Source organism: Urtica dioica, chromosome 9, assembly GCF_054948205.1.
Source record: "Urtica dioica subsp. dioica isolate 48M chromosome 9, U.dioica_male_clone48M_v1_H2, whole genome shotgun sequence".
NCBI classification, from domain to species: domain Eukaryota; kingdom Viridiplantae; phylum Streptophyta; class Magnoliopsida; order Rosales; family Urticaceae; genus Urtica; species Urtica dioica.
The window spans coordinates 24151000-24173479 of NC_142764.1; the positions used below are offsets into that span (position 1 = coordinate 24151000).

A 22480-nucleotide genomic window follows, 5' to 3' on the forward strand; every position below is an offset into this window, starting at 1 on the left:
CTAATTTTCTGTATATCTAATGAATCTTTTTTTCGTCAAAGATTTTTATTTTAGTTATATATGTATATTATATACAAAAAAAAAAGGTAATTAGCCAACTTAAATGCTTGAGATTGCTATATTTCCAACGTTTCATAAATATTAGGTAAATAGTCATAAAGATGACGTGACATTCTTGATTTACCCTTTTATTGAAATAAAAGAGTGGCATATTTACATCAATTTATTCGTGTAAATACATGGACGTGACTATTTACCTAAGATTTTACGAAACGTTGGCTATATAACAATATAAAACTGTAAATACGATTATATATCTAATAGACTCAATTATATATGTATGTCGCGAAGATATAATGTACAAAATTAGGTATCACGATATAATATTTATCAAAATTAATAGTGAATGCAATTGGAGCTTTACTCTTTACATGCCAATTTTGTACGGTGGATTTTAAAATTGTCTACCAGGTTTTTTTTTTTTTTTTTTTGGTTAAATTATAAGAATGTACAATAATTTTTTTAATCAACCAAGTAAAATCAAATAGAAAAAATAGATGCGGCCATGAATTCAGCACTAAGAAAACATATTATATTCATGGTTATGGTGATTTCGGAATAATAAGTTGATAAATAATGTGATGTTATAAACTAAAAACACATGAAAGAATGGATAAATATTATATAAGGGTGTAAAAGTAAAAGTAAAAAATAAATCAAATAAAAATAAAAAATCTGAAGTTTATTATGAAAAAATGGTACAAAATAACCGAAACTTATTGATTAACAAAATAGCCAAAGTTTCAACTTTTCAGCAAAATAGCCAAATTTACGTTTTCAAAATTTGTTTGACAACCAAGATTAAAAATTTTGACGATTATTATAAGTAAGTTATCACTTTCAAAAAAATTAATCTTCGGTCAAAAATAATTTTGAAAACATATTACTACTATGACTCTTGACTCTTTTAGCTACATCACCCAATTTTATATTGTTTATTGTTGTTTATTATGCAGTGATTACTGTTGGACTTAGTCTCCATTCTAAACCCTGCTTCATCTATTTCGTCCAAACCTTTGGCGGTGTCCTACACTTTTACCGTTTCAAACTTTCAACGGTCAAATACTGAAAACCCACACCTCTCTTCTTTGATTAAGAATTCCATTCTTTTATTCTTCTTCAAAAAAAAAAATTCAAAGTCTAAGCCCGCGTCACATTTTTCATTCCCTTACACAAACACATGCATTCATATTTATATATAGATATAAACATGAGAGAGAGAGAGAGTTAGAGATAGAGAGAGAGAGAGAGAGGTTGTATAACAAAAAAGTACACAAAAACGACATTCGCTTCACCCAATATGATGATGTCATCGTGGAGGCGGCGGAGATCTTCCCGCCGGGCCGGGAAACATAGCGGCGGCGCGGCCCTTCAAGAGCTGGCCATTCCGAGCCATTTCCGGTGCCCGATCTCGCTGGACCTGATGAAAGACCCGGTCACCCTAACCACCGGGATAACCTACGACCGCGACAGCATCGAGATGTGGATCGAGTCCGGGAACGCCACGTGTCCCACCACCAAGCAGGCCTTCCTCAGCCTCGAGCCCGTCCCCAACCACGCCATCAGGAGGATGATCCAGGAGTGGTGCGTGCAGAACAAATCCCTCGGCGTCGACCGGATTCCCACTCCGAGGATTCCGATCACCGCCACCGAGGCCGACGGAGTTCTCTCCAGAATCTCCGCCGCCGCCGGGAGAAGCGACGGCCAGCGCTGCCGCGAGACCGTGGCCGCGCTTAACGCCACTATGAGGGAGAGCGAACGGAACCGCCGCTGCGTTGCCGGCGCCGGAGCTTCCCGGACCCTCGCCGCCGCGTTCGATACCTTCGCCGGAGAAGCCGACGATGATGTCAACGACGAGATTCTCTCTGCTCTGACGATGATCTCCCCGATCGCGGACGAGGAAGCCAAGTCAAGGTTGAGATCAGACGCGTCTCTCGGCTGCATGGTCAGGTTTCTCAACGCCGGAGATTCGTCCCGCCGGAGGAGCTCAATCCTCGTCCTCCAGCAGATCATAACATCTTCTTCTTCATCGTCGTCGTCGTTTACAAGGCTCGAAGGAGCTTTGGAAGCGCTGGTTAGGATGGTGAGAGAACCCATAATCTGCCCGAGCTCGACAAAGGCCTCGTTGACGGCGATGTGCCACCTGGCAAAGTCCGACCCCGATGCCCGGGAAAGGCTCGTGGAACTGGGCTCGATCTCCGTAGCCCTAGAAATCCTCGCGGACTCGGACAAGAGCACGTGCGAGAAGGCCCTGGGTGTCCTCGATGGGCTGGCCGAGAGTCCCGCGGGCCGGGCCGAGGCGCGTGGGAACGCTCTCACGGTGCCGGTCCTGGTGAAGAAGATCCTCCGCGTCTCGGACCTCTCCACGGAGCTCTCCATCTCGATACTGTGGAAGCTGTGCAAGAGAAACGACGACGACGACGACTACAGGGCCGTCGTCGGAGCGGCGGTGGAGGCGCTCCAAGTGGGGGCGTTTCAGAAGCTGCTTTTGGTGCTGCAACTTGGGTGCGGTGAGAGGGTCAAGGAAAAGACTGGCGAGTTGTTGAGGACTTTGAATCTCCACAGAGGCAAAGTTGAGTGCATAGATTCCATGGATTTCAAGGATCTCAAGAGACCTTTTTGAGATTAAGGTTTTTTTGTATTATTATTTACGTTATTGATCCTATATTTTAGCTAGACAGAAAAGAGTTGTTCATTTTTCTACAGAAATACATACAGACTAAGTTATGTTTCCCAACGCGTATACAAATTTTTTGAGATTATTCCGTGTAACTGAATGGTGTTACCTCTATAAAATAAGAATCCAGAGTCCTTTTTGGTGTGCTCTTTTAGTATCCCCAATCCAAGACAATTTATTATTCTAATTATTTTTAAATAAATAATTAAATAAAAAAGATGATATAACTTATTAAGATTGGAGGGACACCAGTGAAGCGAAGACACCAAAATGTGATAGAAGATTCGGATTCATAAAATAATGCATATAGTGATGTTAATTGAACCGCATATATATATTTTTTTGCAGTGAGAAAAAAATAATAATTTCGAAGAATAAGATGTCGTAGAACAAGATAATCAATGCTTTAGAAGTTGATTAACAAGCTGCTTATAGTGTCTTGACAGATTTTAGAATATGAACACAATAGATTACATTATTAATGATCAAAGATAAAACCAGTAAATAAAAAGACAAAAGATTGTGATAAGAGCCAGGTTCTTATGAGTTCTCAAAAAAAAAAAAAAGAGCCAGGTTCTTATGAGTTTATAAGAAATAAAGATGAGTAGTTAGGGACTTATTTGCGTGTAATGGGTAGACGATGAAAAATCATTATCTTTTTAGGATTATGCTTTTAAAAGTGGTAGTGTGTGGAGGCCTTCAGAAAATTAGGCTTGTACTCTGTATTCGTTAGAGAGCGTCATGATCTTCTCGAAAGGCCAGTGGTCCTTATCAATATAAATCTGCCCTTTTTATTTTATTTTTTTTAGTACCATCTTCTTCCTTTTGTACTGTTTGCGTTTTCTTTACTTCTTGTATTGTTTTATCAAGGACCTCATCATTGGTATAAGAGCATAGATCTACATGACTTGACTTCCAAGCAGCATCAACTAGATGCTCGACTCACCACCATGGAGGAGGCGCTAACCGGAATCTGATCCGAGGCGCATCAGCTACAAGACACGATTTGTGTTGGGAAATAGGTGGTATCAGACACGAACAATCGTTGTGATGCCATTTGTTGGGTAAATTACTCTTTATGGGTTAATTACGGCTCTCATGTATCGAACACGAACGATCGTTTCGATACTTATTGGGTAACCATTCTCTTAATCCTAAAAAATGTTTAGAAATGCGGAATAGAAAAATACACAAAAATTATCAGGATACCAAAATTATACAACAACAGATCTAATATTTAGGCAAACATTGTCAGCACAATACCATAAGAGGATATCGGATTACATACATTTTGGCTCAGCTATAGATCCTTAACGGTTCAAGCTTTCTGGATTTCTTTTGCTTCTTGCATCAGGCTTCTAGTGATCTTTAGATCTCTCGGTTGCTCATTGCTTTGCTTCAACTAAGGCTCCCCCTGAATTTGAGTCTCATGACTTCCACTCAAACCATTCCTCAAGTGTTTGATCAACATTTGTAACGATATGTTATCTAACAATACCACGTTACACAAAGCATATTTTGTCACTCCCACGAAATAGCGCAAATAGAACAAGACAGTATTAAACATAAAGTGTGTAACCAAACTCCTAAGGCAGAATATCTCTTTTATAGTAGTCAAAACCTAGAATTCGATGCATCTTTGGTCAAGGCTCAGTCACGGTGAAAACTCTATGCGACAGAAAAACTAGGGTCATCAGCTTTCGAGTTCGGAGGCAAAATTAAATCAGCTTTCGATCGTTTCTCCAACGTTGCTATTCCAAACTCGAGCGTTAGTATGCAATGAACCCGAATCCCATCAACAAAAAAAGCGGTGCACCAACGGTCGATCAAAATCTACTGACATACTAATTACCGATGGGTATTTTTTAAATACTATAACTAAAAAGAATATTTATCAATATTCAAAAATAATGTTTATTTATCATTAGTGATTATTGACTTTAAGCAATATCCAACTAGAAATATTGAGGACCTTTTCAATAAATATAGAAAAATTAGTCGATCTAAGCCACATCAAACGTTGCAATTGTAATGTAGCCAACGTTTCGTTTAATTTTCGAATCTAGCCAAATTTGATGACGTGTCATATTTATGTAAAATGGTATTTACTATATTAGCCTTGGTTTTGTTTCAAAAATACTAGCCCACGTTTTGAAACTTGGTTTGTAGCCGAATTTGTTATATTCGGTTTATATTTCAAATTTTAAAAAAAATTCTATACTTGGCAAAGTTGGTTATTGAGCGTTTTTTTTCTTTAATTAACATTATAGCCGTGTAAGCAAATACAGTGTAAATGTTCGTAAATTTTTGTTAATCTCCCTTACTTTGTTAATTTCTGTTAATTATGGTAAATTTACATATGTGCAAATAGAGCCGATTTCTTTCCTTTCCTTTAATACGCATTTAATACAGTATTTTTGTTTTCCAAATTTATTTTCTAATTTTGAACGGGATTTTATCATAATTACGTGTATTCATTATCTTGTTTGACTTATTCAATCAAATAAATATTTCATTTCCCTTTTAATTACATCACCGAATCTCATATTATGAATTCAAAAAGCTGAAATTAAATTGCTGAAATTATAGCCGTGTAAGAAAATACAGTGTAAATGTTTGTAAATTTTTGTTAATCTCCGCTGATTTGTTAATTTCTGTTAATTATGGTAAATTTTTTGTGCATTTATTGCATTAAATTTTCTCTTTTAATTACATCACCGAATCTCATATTAAATTAGCTAAATATCCAATTAAATTGCGAAAAAATCTGAAATTAATTGACTGCATACAATTCAAACCGGTCAAACGTGGGCTAGTGTTTTGATCAAGTAAGTATAAGAAAAATGGTAAATTAGGTATTTTATATCCGTAAATTTCAGTAAATGGTTAGATTGCAAAATTTACCAAACGTTGGCTAGATTCCAAAAATCATGTTTCAAAATGGCTACGTTGCTAGTTTACCTTTTATTACTTTCCAATAAAAATTGAAAAACACTTATAACCTCGCCTAGATTGAAAATTTTAGCTATATATGATCTACATACCATTATTGCTGATTTTCTTTAACCGATAAGTGAATTTCACGAGGAAAAAAATGTCATTAATTACTCCTACTTTGAGACAGGTAGACTTGTATGTCTCTTTCATGTTTTTCGCTTCAGAATATTATCTCACATTAACACACAAAAGTGGGCATTAATTAAGATAAAAACTTGGAATATAGGGCATAAATATCTACCGCTAAAAAAGGGACAACCGTGTCCATTTCTCGAATTTCACCTTGATTTCGAGAGACACCTACTATATCCCTCTACCTATCTTCTTTTCTTTTCTTTTTTTTTTTTATTTTTTGAAACTATGGCATTTCATTCAACGAGAATCACTATCAATGGAAGACGATGAAGCTAACTGAATCTGCTCATGAAGGGGTAATAAACTCCATACCGGACAGTCCACCGAACTTTTAAGGCTATCCATGATTAGCTTATTATCTCCCTCAATGATGAAATGCTTATCGTTCTTGAACTTAGCTAGAAACACAGCCAAATATACTCCGCTCATCTCTGCCTCAATCGTCGTGGCAGCGTCGACAGAATTCTTCCACATCCAACGAACTATATTCTCCTCGTTCCGACACACTACCCCGACAGCGGCTCGATCCATAGTGAAAGTTGTGTCCACGTTAATCTTCACTAGCACTGACCCGGTCTGCGCCACTTATTCGCGATCTACCTTGACTAGGCCTCGATTTCAGAGCCGAGAATCCAAGCCCTTGAGACTTCCTGTAAACGTCTTCGAATCCATGCAATTTGAAATCCCCTCGAAATATACGATCATTGCGTCATTTTCAAATTGCCTCGATGATAATGGCGGCCTTAATTACGAACGCCCTTGTATAACGACCTATTACCGCCATCTCCTGATCTCGCTCGACCAGCTCCATAAGGCATTTTTTCCTCTTCCGAGTCTCTCATCTCCATCGAACACCCTATACTGTCACCAACCAAAGCTGACGCATGAAATGACATTCAAAGAAGAGGTGTTGAATCTCCTCGATCGGGGACCCACGAAAAATGCAAGATGTATCCACCATATCGAAAATCCTGCCCAGCCTCGCTCTTGTCGGGAAGCAATCTCTTCCAAGCCGCAAAAAAATCAATCTCATCCTTTGTGGAGCTTTGATCTTCCATATCTTACCCCAAACTTCCTCTTTAGGATTAAAGGTAGCCCAGGCTACGGCCCAGTACGCCGATTTGACATCAAATTCTCCATTGGTCGGCCCAGTCCACTTGAGACGATCTCGTATTGAGGCTGTAGAAATTCTCAGATTTTCTAGATCCGTCACCACTTCGTTTCCAAGCCACTCAATGATATTCGGAACGTTCAAAACTCTATAATTTGGCAAAAACAGGTCTGTCATTACCATCGGACGGGGGCCGCTTTCGGAGAGTTGCACTAAAGAGATGTCTCTTTGAGCCCAATTTGATTCCAAGAGAGAAACCCTGGTCCATCTCCTACCAGGAAACACGAATTTTGTTAGATAACTTCCCGAGTGGACATAATGTCCTTCCAACCACCAGAATTTGTAATTTTTTGGCTTGCACCTGAAGAATCCAAGGTCGTCACAATACTTCCTCTTGAGAAGAGCCGCCCACAAGAGATTAGCCTCCGCCGCCATATGCCACACAAGCTTGCATAGAAATGCAAAATTGATGTCTTCAAACTTTCTAAAGTCGAGACCCCCTCAACTTTTAGGTTGACATATCGACTTCCAACTAGTCCAAGCCATGAAGCGAGTCTTGTTGCTATCTCCGGTCCACCAAAACCTCATCGTGGCTTGATAAAGTTCGCGGCAAAAATAAGCCGGAAGCCTAAAAGTGGCCATAGCATAAGAGGAGATGCTTTGGACCACCAACTTGACTAGCGTGGTACGGCTCGCTTTAGATATGGATTTCGCCATCCATCCTTCCAACCAATCGTACACTCGTTTCTTGAGCTTTTTGAAACTTTTTCCTCGGTTCCATCCTAGAAATAGAGGGTTCCCGACGTAGTGGATTTCTTTATGGGACTCCTCCATGCCCAACAACCGCCCAAGCCTTATTTTCTTCCTCACGGATCAAATGTTCGAGAACATGAGCCCCGATTTTTTAATATTCTCTTTGCCCCGACCATTCTTGGTACTTAGGGAGACAATCCCAAACCACCTTCACTTCATCAACCTGAGTCCGACAAAAGAAAATTGTTTCATCTGCGAACATGAGGCGGGAGATACTTAAAACGTTCCTCCCAATACTAATCGTGTGAAACTTCCCTTTCCCTTCTTCTCGCAAAAGCAACATACTCAAGACTTCGGTCGCAATGATGAAAAGATAGGGAGATAACAGGTCACCTTGCCGAAGGTCTCGATGCGCTTTCATCTTCTCAAGTGGGCTTCCATTGAGAAGGATCGCGAAGGAAGCCGTGGAGATGCATTGATCAATGAGATTGACCACTTTTTCTAAAGCCCCGAAACATCTTAACACTTGGAATATGAACCCCACTCCAACCGATCATAAGCCTTGCTCATATTAATTGTAATCCCAAGCAACTCTGATTTCTCTTTCTTTTTCTTCATCGTGACGACCACTTCTCTTGTCACTATCGTGTTTTTCGTAATCCACCTCCTCGGGATGAAAGCGGATTCTACATGCGTATGTGTTCAATTATGCTCCCGAAGCAAAGAACAATTATACTTCATTTCATTGCGTGGATGATAAGAAGAAGAAAAAGAATTGTTTTTTCCTTTCAAAAATGCAAATCAGTTTCCGCGGCGTGGATGATAACAGCTATATGTAGGACTAAAATACGCAAAAATTGAGGACCACTCGAGGCAAAAAAATTCTAAAAAAGTAAAAAACATTTAAAGCACGACATTGATTATGAATCCGGTACAACTAAGTAGTCAAAAGTACAATTGAGATTCGATTAGAAAAGAAAACCAAAAACCCAGAGCAGTGGCGATGGCGGAAAGAGACGGGGATTCCGATTCGATCCATTACTGGGGCGAAACTCCGGAGCAAGAATACTACCGGCAACAGGGGATCGTTGGCTCCTCCTCCTACTTCACGGTCCCGGAGACCGATCTCCGGCTCTTCACTCGGCGGTGGCTTCCTCCGCCGGAGAAACCCCCGAAAGCGGCGATCTTCATGGTCCACGGCTACGGAAACGACACGAGCTGGACTTTCCAAGGCACTCCGATCTTCCTGGCCCAGCACGGCTTCGCCTGCTACGCCCTCGACCTCCCCTCCCACGGCCGCTCCGACGGCCTCCCCGCCTTCGTCCCCGACGTCCACCTCGCCGCCCGACACTGCCTCGCCTTCTTCTCCTCCGTCGCCGCCGCCGAGCTCCCTCGCTTCCTCTTCGGCGAGTCCATGGGCGGAGCGATCTGCGTCCTCCTCCACTTCCTAGCCCCTGAGTTCTTCTCCGGCGCGGTGCTGGTGGCGCCGATGTGCCGGATCTCGGACGCGATCCGCCCGCCGTGGCCGATCCCGGAGGTTCTGACGGCGGCGGCGAGGGTGTTCCCGACGCTGGCGGCGGTGCCGGGGAGGGACCTGGTGGCGAGGTCGGTGAGGGTGGAGGCGAAGAGGGCGGTGGCGGAGAGGAATCCGATGCGGTACCGAGGGCGGCCCAGGCTGGGGACGGTGGCGGAGCTTCTGAGGGTGACGGAGTGGATCGCGGCGAGGATGGGTGACGTCAGGCTGCCGTTTCTGGTGGTGCACGGCAGCGCTGACGTGGTCACCGACCCCGGGGTGAGCCGGGAGCTGTATGACGCGGCGGAGAGCGGCGACAAGGAGATCAAGATCTATGATGGGTTGATGCATTCTTTGCTCTTTGGTGAGACCGATGAGAATGTGGGTCTTGTCAGGAAAGACATTCTTGCTTGGCTCAATCAAAGATCTTGATTCTTTCTTCAAAATCAACACCCGCCAATTGTTATTATTTGACTGCTTAATGCCAGTTAATTGACTCTTCTAGATCCTGGATTCAATATGTAAAACGCGCACCTTTTGTTTTCGTCTTTTTTTTTTTTTTGTTCTAGTTCACAAATGAAAAATCAATAACTTGTTTTCTAAATTTATAAGTCTCGCAATAGTAGTCTATATACTCTTATTTGCGTTCAAAAAAATCGCAATCCTTAAAAATACTAATGGATTGACGTTTGGTTCCATTCAAACTTCAAATCAACCGCTCAACCATCAATACTGTAACTGACCCAAAAGATTTGATATTTGGTGATGACAACCCCAAAAAATTTAGAAATAGTTAAACTTGGTCAAATGGAAAAAGGTCCCACCGAGACTTGAACTCGGGTTACTGGATTCAGAGTCCAATGTCCTAACCACTAGACCATGGGACCATTTTTGTTGATCGGTATTTTCTTTATTTTTAACTACACAAAGTATTTGATTACTTTGAGAGATAACTGACTTGGTAAAAAACAAATTTTTTACATGAAGAGGTAGGTCCCACCGAGACTTGAACTCGGTTACTGGATTCAGAGTCCAATGTCCTGACCACTAGACCATGGGACCACTTCGATTGCTATCGCAAGCATAACATTATAAAAATAAAAACTCAAATGAACAAGAACATGTTAAATCAAATTCAACTTGAAGATCAAACTTTTCGGTTATGTGCTTAGATCTTGGAGCGTGTACTAATAAAACTGCTTTTAATTACAAAGTAAATTACTAACAGAACAAGGAATAAGCACAAGCAAATTCAAATTGCTCAACAACAAAAAAAATCTGAATTTCAATCAAACCCAATATTTGGTCAATTCTGTAGCAAGACAATCTGAATACGAGGGAAGATAGGGGCAAATCGCTATCATTTACAAGTAAAAAAGAAACGTAAAAACTAGATTATATGTGCATAATAAGAAGAAAAAAAATAAGAATAACCCATCTACTAGCTCCTTCCTTAACTAGCTCTCTCTCTCTTTCTCTAGGCAGTTGGTCCCCACGTTCACCTATACATTTTCATGGAAGTAGAAGCTTTGAACAATTACTGGGAAAAAAAATTGGATCATGTGATTCTTTCTATAGAGCCTATTAACATAAAAATTTCTTCACTTTTCAAATCCTTCTATTAGTCAGTGATGATGACGTATCTGTTACTGATGCATCTGTCGCCTATACTGCTTCGGGGAAAACTATCGGATAATTACGCCGTTAGCAAATACTATCTGTCAAAATCTACACTACCACCATTTTATAATCACGTCATGAACAGATATTTGAGATCATCTACAGTGAGCCGTGTCTGATGACCGCCATTTTCATCCTCCCCGAATGCCGAAGCAACCATCTCTCTCTTCTTTTGCTGTCACACATGTATCAATGAGAAACTTCCACCCATAAAAAAAATTGCTCATCTCACGGAATTTTTATAATAATAATAATAATCCTCCTACTTACCTGAAGAGCCAAAATGCGGTCCTCAACGGTATCTCTTACGGTTAATCGCAAAACGGTAACAGGACGAGTCTGTCCGATCCGATGAGCTCTGTCGATAGCCTGATCCTCTGTGGTAGGATTCCACCAGAGATCCAGAAGGAGAACGTGACACGCAGCAACCATGTTGAGGCCAAGACTCGCAGCTTTCAGCGACATGATCATCACCGTCACCTGATTTATTTATTAAAAATTAGAAGAAAATCAAACAATTGCGAATTGCTTAGTGGTAGAAAAAGTACTAAAAAAAAGTGAAGAATATTATTTCCACAAACCTCGGGAATGGTGTTAAAATCCTTCACAGCTTTGTCTCTGGCCGTGACAGACATGGTCCCATCTAGTCTTCTGTACTTCATGGATGAATCTTTAAGGCGATCCTCGAGCAAATCCAGCATCCTCGTCCACTGAGAGAACACTATCGCCTTTTCTCTTCCCACCTTAATCGGGGGATTTGAACTCTCCCCGCCATCTGAATTTCGACTTTCAGGGATATCGCCTACACAAGTGGCCGCAGAACTGGCATTTCCCTCTGGCATTGTTTGTGTCAAACGATTACCTGAAAAACAATCTTGCTGTGGTCCACATACGGACTGTAAAATATCAAGAGCTGCCTTAATCTTGGAAGAATTGAATGAGAGACTCTCAGTAGAGGAGAACATTGTCTCGACGACTTTTTTAGAGTTACAATCATCAGGACTGTTCTGAAAAGGCTGATCTTGAAGACAGTTGTTTAGTGTGACTTTGGAGAACACTGAGGAAATGTTAAGCCGGGCTTTGCAGTTGGTACTGGGGCACTGATGGTCATCGCCCGTAAGCTTTTCGCTAATGCATTGGTTGCAGAAAACATGTCCACACTTAGCCACAACTGCATCCTCGGGCGAGTCCTGTTAGATAGCGAAATGACGGGGTTAGGTCAATATGAGAGAGAGAGAGAGAGAGATTGTGTGTGTGTGTGTGTTTGGGAAAGTACATACATTGCATATTCCACAAAGTGCTAAAGAACCTTCCAAACATCTTAGAAGATGTTCTTGTTCCGCTCGTGGTAATCTTTTTGCCGTCTCAACTGAAGAAGCCAACAGTGAGCGTGAGTCAACACCCTTAACAAGAAACGGGTGATCGCAAGCTTGTCGGAGGCGCAAGAGCATCAACAAAATGTTAACGTAGTTTTGTTTGACTGTCCCAGCATCAGCGTACTCCTGATATACAAGTGTGTTTATAGCCACGTCAGAAACGTACAAAGTACAAACAATGAAATGCCAAAAACTTTTTAAGTAATAGAAAGCTAAAATTACAAGATAGGAAATCAAACATAAATCAGATTGCTAATCTACTGAAGAAAAAAAATCATACTTGGAACTGAGCGCGTGAATCAGCTTCAAGCCTAGAGTAAAAATCACGTTCTTCCTGTGAAAATTCCACCTTTTTCAAGTTTACAGTTTTGGGCGGCAGCTTGATGATTGGTTCTCCATCAAGTAGTGTACCTGACGAAAATAGTTGCACTAGATTAGTATAAAACTTAAAAAGGTTGAGAAAATGAATTGAGCTAGATCATATTATCAACTATCGCCACCAATTAGATCAAAGCTAATCCTAAGTATGACATATTTCCATCCAAATAGAAGGTCCACTTTCCAGACAGAATAAACCACAAAAAATAAAAATAAATAAAAAATAATAATAATACACAACCTAAAAAATCAAACAGCTAGAAGGTAAAACTAGTCCTCACCTTTGGTTCGCCGTAACATAATAGTCCTTAAGAGAGTTTGTAGTTTTCTGTACCCATTGGCTGAATTCCTGCTAATTGGAGCCTTGATGTGTTCGCGAAACACATTAAATGAAATAAAGGGGTCGAATTTTAAAAATCTGAAATAGCTGTAGAGATCGTCAATTGCATTCTGTATCGGAGTCCCAGACAAGCACCACCTTCGCTTAGCACGGAGACCCCAGCATGCCCTAGCTACTTGAGTTCTGTAATTTTTAATGCTCTGGGCCTCATCCAGAACCACCCTGAACCATCCCACCTTTGCCAGAGGCCCAGAAAGCGCCTCAGTGACAGACCCTTTTTTATTTCCACGCTTCTTGTTAGAACTAGGAGGGCATTTTCGTTTCTTACTGGATGGGAGTCCCTCAGGAAAACCATCATCTTCTGATTTTACTCTCTCCTCATCATCTTCATCAGCAGGGTGTTGCTTCGGTACCTCCATGCTCACAATTGAGTACGTAGTAAGGACAACGTCGTACTTGACCAGCTCAGACGGATCCTTTGTTCTACTGCTTCCATGGTACACTAATACAGAGAGATTAGCTTTGCTAGTTACCTTGTTACGTAACTCATCGTACCATTGTCGCAACACACTTGTAGGACAAACAATTAGGGTTCCGGCAGCGGGTCTAAATTTTAATGGCACCGCAGGGCTCTTTCTCTTCGGAGCTTCATCTGACGCGGCATTAAGAGTAACAGCTTCTTCTTTCATTCCATTAGGGAAAACAGCTTCTTCTTTCATTCCATTAAGCACAGGACTACCTTCGTCCTCATCCAAATTCAAAGTCTCTATCTTGTCTTGTTTGACATTAGAGTCCCTATGAGATGGAGGCCTTTCCTTAAGAATAAGTGATATTGTCGATATTGTTTTTCCCAAACCCTGAAGAAAAATAATAAGTAAACATCGTAAACCTTACAAAAATAAAGTAAAGATGTTTTTTTTAAAAGTAATGATGTTCAGAATAGCCCAACTACGGCAACAAAGTATGAGAAGGAGAAATAAACCTGATCGTCAGCAAGAATTCCTCCAGAACAGCGTGAGCCATCTGTCTCTTTCTGAACCATCCACGATAAAGCAATTTTCTGTCCATCAAATCATGAACAATTAAACAGACAATAAAAAAGGGAATCAAACATGATAGGTGAGTAATTCTCATAAGAGGAAGACTTTGCCAACTTGGGATCAACTTATTGTGTATCTAATGTAACACTATAGTCTCATTGTAAATGTTTCATCCATGTTTTATAACTTCCTAATTTGGTGATTATTACCAATAACGAAAACACGACCAGAAATATGATAATAGAAACAGTAACACTAGACATCTAGCCTCATTCATTTAATAATTTCTGGACATGCGGTGAAATATGCACATATTGTTGAGGCTAACCAAATTGTACTCTAGTATGATGAAAAAGAACCAACCTGATGCCGAAGAAGACCTACTGCTAAAAGTCCATCTGGTGGAGTCATTTCGGATTTTGGCTGTGCAAGATCCTGAAAATGCACATCAAAAGTCAGTTATAGTCAAGGCTATATATCAAAAGTAAAGTGAAATTGTATTTTCTTTTACAGTTGAACAAAAAAAAAAGGCAATATTTCACAAGGCAGAAGCAAATGTAACAAGCAGAACTAACTTGTATTATTCGCAGAAGTAAGCGCTCATCTGTTGCCTTAGGCCTCACTCCTCCAACTCCCACATGGTTACCATTGATTGTGGAACGCTGTGAAGTTACAAGCCCGGTTTTTGCTATTGGAAACTGGTTAGAGTAAGCTAGTTGGCTAGTATTCCTCATGGCTGGAGACTGTTTCATTGGGGCAGGATGACTTATATCTTCAATTATACAGATATCTGGGTCGTCCTCGACTACAGATTTCTCTGAAAAATTACTGTGACTGGATTCGGGACTGACTTTTGAGATACGGGAAGCAAAACTCAAGGATTGATTACTGATTGATGTAATAGGCTGAACAGAGGACAAGTACTGCCCAGCACCATTACTCAGAATGCCATTACCATAAAAAGATGTTAGCCCACCATTTGCATCATCTGGAGAATGATAAGCCTTCCAATTGGCCATCACACTTTTTTGCTCATCCATAAAATTTTGAGTACTATGGCCAGAAAAGGAATGAGAAACTCCAGAAAAGGATGACCTTGAGTCTTCAGGAACAAAGTTGTAATCAGGGCAAGGATACTCTCTGTTGGCTTCTTCATTTATACCATAAGGCCACATTGAGAAGCTTTGCAGAGTTTGCTGTTCCATTTTCTCATCCCTTATTTCATCTTCACAGCGTATGTGTGATTGAGCACAATCAAAGCGTTGCAATTGTGGCTTTTCGTCAACAGGACAGTCATTGGTATCAAACAGAGAATAAGTCACTGAAGAAGCAAAATCGTTACTTTCATAGCCATGATTCCATCCCTCCATATCAAAGTAATTATTCATTGAAACCCTTGAGGCAGATCTTCCAGAACTCCGAACATGGTCATTGAATTTCATCTTAGTACTAGAGCATGCACTATCAGTTATGAATTCCCGTTCTTCGCTCTTCACACTATTCATCAGCTCTTCATTAGCAGGAAAGAAGTGAGAATTGTGACTTCCACTAAACGGATGGTCTGCTCCTGTGTCATAATGTGTAGCTGGATAATGCTTCATAACATCAGAACTTGGATATACAGCCGAGTCCTTGGACGATATGTCTCGTGTACGCGAGTTATGCTCGAATACTTCCATGGTGCCAGTGCTCTTTTGTCTGAACGCCTCAAACTTCAAAAAACCTGTACCAATGTTTTAAAAATTAGAATACTGTGAAACACCTAAGCAATGGAGCACATCAATAAGTCCTTGCCTTTGGGATTCATAAAGATTCAGGACATTAGTACAAAATGATAGTTCTTAGATATAACCGAAAGCGTTCTAAAATTATTAACATTTTTTAATTACATGCCTTCATTGTTATCTTCAGCTCCAGGATTTCCGCACTTTTCCTCCTTGACTTCAAACTTATCTCCAAACCCCAAAACATTAGAGTTGTCTCGCTGACCAAAAGTAGATGTTGTGCTGCATGTGGGTAGTGATAAATTAGCCCTCTCAATGCGAGAAGCACCGTCGCAAGGAGCAAGTGAGAACCAGTCTTTAAGGCTTGCAGAACCAGCAATCCCAGGAGACCCCTCACCTCCAAGGTGAAACGGTAGGCCTTGGTTTAAAGCAGAATCGCCTAAACTCCCTATTCTAGAGTCCACGGCTTCCGAGTCATTTGGAGGATGCAATGTATTGGAACATCCTAAATCATCTCCTGATACAATTGTTATCAAATAAGAAATAACAACTTCGTTCAAAGTCCAACAAGAGAAGAATATTCTTGGGACACGCTAAAGCCCTACAGAATTGTCATTTTATCACAGATTAAAACTTTTTGTCACGTAACAATGTTCTTAAAACATCCTAAACCCTTCCTACAACGTTGTTATTTTATCACAGACTAAAAATACTTCACACAACCCTAAAAAGATATTCATTATGTCATTTTTAGTATCATTATTTCATACCCTAGCTGAAAATTTCCCAGAAGTACGAATATTATGGATGCATTCACACTACCTGGGTTGCTGGCATCAGGAATCGCATCATTCCGTGAGGCGCTTCTTCCTGACTCCTCCAGACAATTCTGCAATAGAACCCAAGTGAGGAATGCTCTTCTAAATCCAGTGGGAAATAATTAATTAAGAGAATATATAGGAAACAAATGGGTGCCATAAAATAGCTGTCACATACTAGCTAGATGTGAAATATTTAGTTGTATACATTCTGCAAACTACAAGCTTTGTTCCTATTTCTAAATCAAACATTAAGCATCATATACAAGCAAAAATATACTTGAACACATGATCTCTTCAATTCCTTTAGGTTTTCACTAACATATGAAGCCTATAAATGTATGAACATTAACCTTTTTCTATTCTCCCCAACGTGATAAAAAAAATCCTTAAACTACTACTTTACAAGTGTATTTACTGACTCAGGGAATATGCAGAATATGCAGAATTAAAAGTTAGTCCTACTTAACCATGACTACAAAAATCGAGCACACACACATATTCTTGTGCCATATGGCAAACATGAAAGTATTGATGGCAACCAATAGTTCATGTGAAAATACATCTGATATTAATTACTTCACGTTGAGCCCCACTGGCGCTGTGTATCGCTCGTTACTATGACTAACCATCTCTGACACTCGCATCGCCATTAGGTAGTACAAACCATATGCACACAAAGAATCTCAACGCACATTTCATCTTCGCAAACCAAAAACCCCGATCTTATCAGAAAGACCCTAAAGCAATAAGTGCAGGCAATAGAAAGATTCTGAATCCTCCCCCTAAAAATTAAATCACAGAGTTTCTCTAACAGGAAAATTATATTCATCCAAATCTCTCTGGTTCAAATGACTCATCACCCGTATCATGAAACACTGAAGAGTAATCTATAAGACACCAACGAAACACTTCGCAAAGCACATATTTTTCTTCCTCGCTAAACAAACGTTCCTACCAAATTCCAAAAGATAAAGAGGAACTACCTTCGCTGGATCAGAATCGTCTTCTTCGTTTCCTTCGTTGATAATACCCAACAGCATGTCCATATCGAACGCAAAATCATCGGCCCCGCCAAAACCATCCTCGCCGAAACAATCCGTGCCAATATCGTTCCCCACCGAACCGCCTTCCATCACGAGGCTTGAGCTCTCACCCGCCATCAAACATGAACAAAAAAAACCCTAACCCTAGCTCTCTCTCTCTCTCCGCTTGGCTTCCTTTAAATCCGAGCGAGATTCCGCTCCAATTCTTCCAGTTTCGGAAACTAGAGAGACTCGAAACCCGAACCGAAATTTCTCGGGAAACAATATAGAAAGAAATAGAAAGGAATAAAAAAAGAATCAAAGAATTTACGAGTGTGAATAGAAAATTCCCTGCTAATTTCCGAGAAAGTTCGCTTTGTTTCTCCTCCGCGTTCCTCTTCTTCTTCTTCAAAGAAGACAAAGTCGTGAATCTTGAAAATTTTGCCGTGCCGTGCGTAGATTAAATATGTAATTAAGGGAGAGTTTTGGGAAAGGTACGCGCAGGTTAACGACTTTTTCTCTACTTTCCCTTCTGCGTTATATTTTGGGGAATAATTAATTCTCGTAATTAAATAAAGGAGGCGTGAACCATGAGGTAATCCAGGTCGGCCAGGTCACAGGTGCGCCGAGTTTCCTTATCGTGCGCCGTTCCCAACTAGGATGACGTGGACGAGTCCATAGACCCCGTTTCACGCGCTTTACCACGCGTGTGTTTTATGCATTCTCGTGATTGAATATAAAATATACAGTTATTCAAAATCAAAATGTTTATTTTATAATACGGCTTTCTAAATTATTATACATATTGATATCTCGTGTTAGTACCGATCCGAATCTTGAAGCCGTTTTCTTTATAATCGTAAGATATTTCAGAGGATTATTCTATCAGCAGTTGGGATTTAATGGATTTAATTCACATTTGATAATAATCTGTTCAAATTAATTTATTGAAGAGAAATCACAATAAAGCCACTCTGCTGGCAATTATTATTCTTTTCATTTTATATAAACTTTAGCTAAAACCGGTTAACCAGGTTTTATTATTACTCGATTTTTATCTTTCCAAATATATATTCGTTGGTTTGACTATAATTATTTCAATCAATTCTTTTTAGCATTTAGTACTACCAATTATGTATTCTTTGGTTTTAAATACATTTTTTTTTATTTTATAATTAGTAAAATGGCATGCAAACTTCAAGAAAATAGAGAACTTTTTAAACATTGTTTAAGCCCGTAAAAAACTTTTTACAATATGCAAACTTCCTTCAAATTATGAGGAACATTTATAGAACAAACTATGCAAACTTCATACTAAAGATCCACATACAAAAAAGCATTCTTAACGTACATTTGAGAAATGTTCCACCAATTAACAGACACCATTGTAATGAGGGTGCAAATAGTGACATATTTAGAAATGAGAGCAAAGTTTCTTCGTAGTTCATGTCATATTGATGAACAAACTCTTTAACATATCAAGCAAGTTTTGTATCGCTCCATAATCCTAGTGCACTTGGTTTTGATCTTGTAGACTCAACAAGAATCAATAGCACATTTTCTTTGGGAAGAGGACCCATCCTTCATAGGAATATGCAAAGGTCAACCATGAGAGTATACCAAATTAAAAAGTGCAAGCAAAACATACAGTTTTAGAAAAATGTAAACCAAAATATTTTGCTAATTTGAAACTACAACAATATGAAATAACACGAGTCTGCGATTTTCCAAAAACTCTCGTGAATGCTAAGTATTTTAAATGAGAATCATAAGCATGTCCGAGACAAGAATGGCATACATAAAAATTAGAAGATGAATAACTTAGACGAAAGGGAGATAAATCGACACTAAAAGTTGCATCATCCATAACTCTCGGCTCATATAAGATGCAAAGTATCATTTGCCTACAAAATTCCCAATCAGATTATCGGAATGAAGATCATGTGCATAACAATAAGAGCGGAAAAACAAAAAGTAACCAAAATCATAAAATTGACCAACTCGGGAAAAATCTAAAGTAAAATTTAGAATATGATAAACATTATAAAAGTCCATTTTAGGAGTGCTAATTGAGCTAATCCCTGTTAATGGCATTTCAGTGCCATCAGCAGCACACATATGGAGTGAGTAGGTTTAATGGACGAAAAGGATTTAGAATAAGGTGAAATGAGATGTGAGGCTCCAAAATCAAGAACCCATATGTAAAAATATATACATGATGTACTATCAGAAGGAAACCCTATGTGGGAGGGGCTCTGACATAATATGTCATTGCGGAGCAATGAACTTTTGAAACTACTTTGTGAATATAGCAGTCGAGGTATTGGGAGTGTTTCCAAAATTCACAAGTGGAGCAACCGTTGTCATGTTCAAAAATATGACATGAGGAAGTCGCATAATTTAGTTGCAAGATTTCCATTTAGAAGATGATTGCGCCTTGTTCAACAACTTGGTCGATGAGAAACCTTAATAATAAATAGATTAAAGGTATGGATAATCCATTTGTTTATGTATCCTCGATCAACATGACACATAAAGCGCATATGTTATGCCAATTGCCAACAACTCATAAAGAACTTAATCAACCGATGGAATAGGATTGCAATGCAAAATTGAGATTCGATGATAACTTATCAAAATTAAAGAATATATCTTAAAATATATATTTTTTATTATGTTTTTCATTATTTTAAAAAAAATTACTATTGAAATAATTTGATTTATTTCAATAAAAATATGTCCGTTTATTATCATAAATTGTCTCTTTAATCAATGTTTTACTTGATTTCAACAATGTTTACTGATTAAGTGGAACGAAATCAATTTTAATATTTTTTTAATCAACATTCAACTTTAAATGAGCAATAAATAATTATCTTAATATTTTTTAAAAAAAAATTATTTAAATTTCAATTAATATATTATAAATGTATAAAGCCCATTAAAATAAATCATATAAAGTAAAGCATTAATTAGTACACATACGTTGACCTAATATTGACTGAAAATAATATACTCTTGAAAAAAATTATTCTACGTGACTCATCAACATTATGTTTCCATAAGTTTCACATATTAGCTAATATTTAACCACACTAGGTTGTTTCATGTGCTACATGTTGATTTGCATTAAATAACATTTTGTTGATATGTTTCAAAGAATAAATGAAATAGAAAAAGGTGTTTTTATTCACGTAGTTGTAACATGAAAGATGATTATAACTAAATGTAAAAAATAAAAATTGTAAACTTCACGCCATATTGGGAGCTTAGACCAACTCCACCCGATTACAACATTTTCTATTCTATTTTACAGTACATGTCACGTCAAACACTACCTCATCTCCAACCGAATTCTATTTTTTACACCAAATTAAAATATTAATTTTATATTCAACTTTCTCTTATTTATTTTCCATACCCTTATATTTATTTAATATCTTCCGATTATACCAATTATTCATTATTTAATAAAATAAAATAAAATAAAAAATACAATTACACATCCGACGCTAATCTTCCCGAGTATTAGTTTATGTATTATAATTTTATTTTGTTGTATTGTATTTTTTTTAATGTCTTTTTTTTTTGCATTTCGATGTTGTTGTAATGTTATTTTGTTTCAGTATTAGTATTAATGTCATTTTAATTTTTCCCAAATTCTAAATGTCAATGTTGTATTTGAAAATAAATTTAAAATATGAATAATTTAAGGATAAATATGATATAATTTTATTAATCAGTGCAAATATATAAATTATAAACTTTATATGGACTATAAATTTTTTTAGTGTAGTGAATAGTGTTGCGCCATATTTGGCGCAACATTAACATCAATTAAAAACCCACGCCATTTTGGCGTGGGATACACAGTACAGGTGGACTCCACCCTTACGCTATTCAGTGGGAATGACGTTCGGGTGGAGTTGGTCTTAGCTTGAACAACTTTGCACTAGGAGATAACAAATTATTCTTTAAACGTTTTAACAAATTGTTTAACTACTTCACGTAAAATTGTTTCTAAACATATATTATATAAACTAAGACACATTGTTTAGTTGTAATTACCGATTATGATAGTACATAAAACTCATCTTAATTTTCAAAACATATATTAGATGTTGAGAAAGATCAAAAGTAACAATAAAGCAAATCAACGTATTGCATTGAGGAGAGGAAAAATGTATATACAATACCTAGACTTTTACGATATATATTATATAAAATATAAGCATGAATTCCATTATTTTTTTTAATATTTGAATAGTTAGATAATTTAAACGAAAGTAATCTTTCGACTATTTTATAATTTATATTATTATGTATATTTTGATTTTTTTTTTTTTGTAGGTTTGAACCTGGTGTGAAAAAAAATATTATTATATGTTTTTTATTTTTGTTAGAGGATGTACACTATTCCTGGTGTGGCTTGTTTTTGTATATGTATTTTGGCTTCCTATATGTTAAATTTAAATAGATTATGACTCTTTAGACATATAGCCATATAAAAACTTAAGTTTTGTCATAGTCAACTTTTAATAAATTTTAAGTAAATAAATATGATATTTTATTAACAAAACAAAAAAATATTAATAGTTATAAATATTCGTTAATAATTATAAATAATCATTAGATTTTAATGGTATAAATAGAATACAAAAAAATTATAAACAATGCCACATTATAGATGATAAATTATTTAAAATTTACAAAAATTAATTATTTAACAAATTTTTAAATTTTGATAGCTTACTTATTCCTTCAATTAATTGAATAGATTATTTAGTGTTGAAAAAAAAAAAAAATCGGCGGAAGTACTCAAATACCCGCCCCAATAAGTATTAAACCAAACC

The 22480-nt window shown here is 38.0% G+C and overlaps 2 protein-coding genes, 2 non-coding genes and 1 pseudogene across 4 annotated transcripts; 2 read left to right on the top strand and 3 right to left on the bottom strand.

The window, feature by feature from the left end:
* The first annotated feature begins 1284 nt into the window (after positions 1 to 1284).
* Positions 1285 to 2843, top strand: LOC149386022 (U-box domain-containing protein 21 pseudogene; annotated as a pseudogene).
* Positions 2844 to 8640: 5797 nt separating this feature from the next.
* LOC149386023 (alpha/beta-Hydrolases superfamily protein) lies at positions 8641 to 9816 on the top strand. The gene has a single exon (XM_089627224.1). The coding sequence runs from the start codon at positions 8737 to 8739 to the stop codon at positions 9676 to 9678; it is 942 nt and encodes a 313-aa protein (XP_089483350.1). The 5' UTR covers positions 8641 to 8736; the 3' UTR covers positions 9679 to 9816.
* A 245-nt stretch (positions 9817 to 10061) lies between these two features.
* On the bottom strand, positions 10062 to 10133 carry TRNAQ-CUG (transfer RNA glutamine (anticodon CUG)). Its single transcript has one exon. It is a non-coding gene; the product is annotated as a tRNA-Gln (tRNA).
* A 104-nt stretch (positions 10134 to 10237) lies between these two features.
* TRNAQ-CUG (transfer RNA glutamine (anticodon CUG)) lies at positions 10238 to 10308 on the bottom strand. Its single transcript has one exon. It is a non-coding gene; the product is annotated as a tRNA-Gln (tRNA).
* Positions 10309 to 10515: 207 nt separating this feature from the next.
* Positions 10516 to 18165, bottom strand: LOC149386026 (helicase-like transcription factor CHR28). The gene is made up of 12 exons (XM_089627223.1): positions 17589 to 18165; positions 16607 to 16673; positions 15954 to 16301; positions 14636 to 15783; positions 14424 to 14495; positions 14003 to 14080; positions 12962 to 13877; positions 12583 to 12713; positions 12207 to 12428; positions 11508 to 12116; positions 11197 to 11406; positions 10516 to 11101 (listed from the first exon to the last, which is right to left on the bottom strand). The coding sequence occupies exons 1-12, from the start codon at positions 17763 to 17765 to the stop codon at positions 10997 to 10999; spliced, it is 4083 nt and encodes a 1360-aa protein (XP_089483349.1). The 5' UTR covers positions 17766 to 18165; the 3' UTR covers positions 10516 to 10996.
* Between the last annotated feature and the right edge of the window lie 4315 nt (positions 18166 to 22480).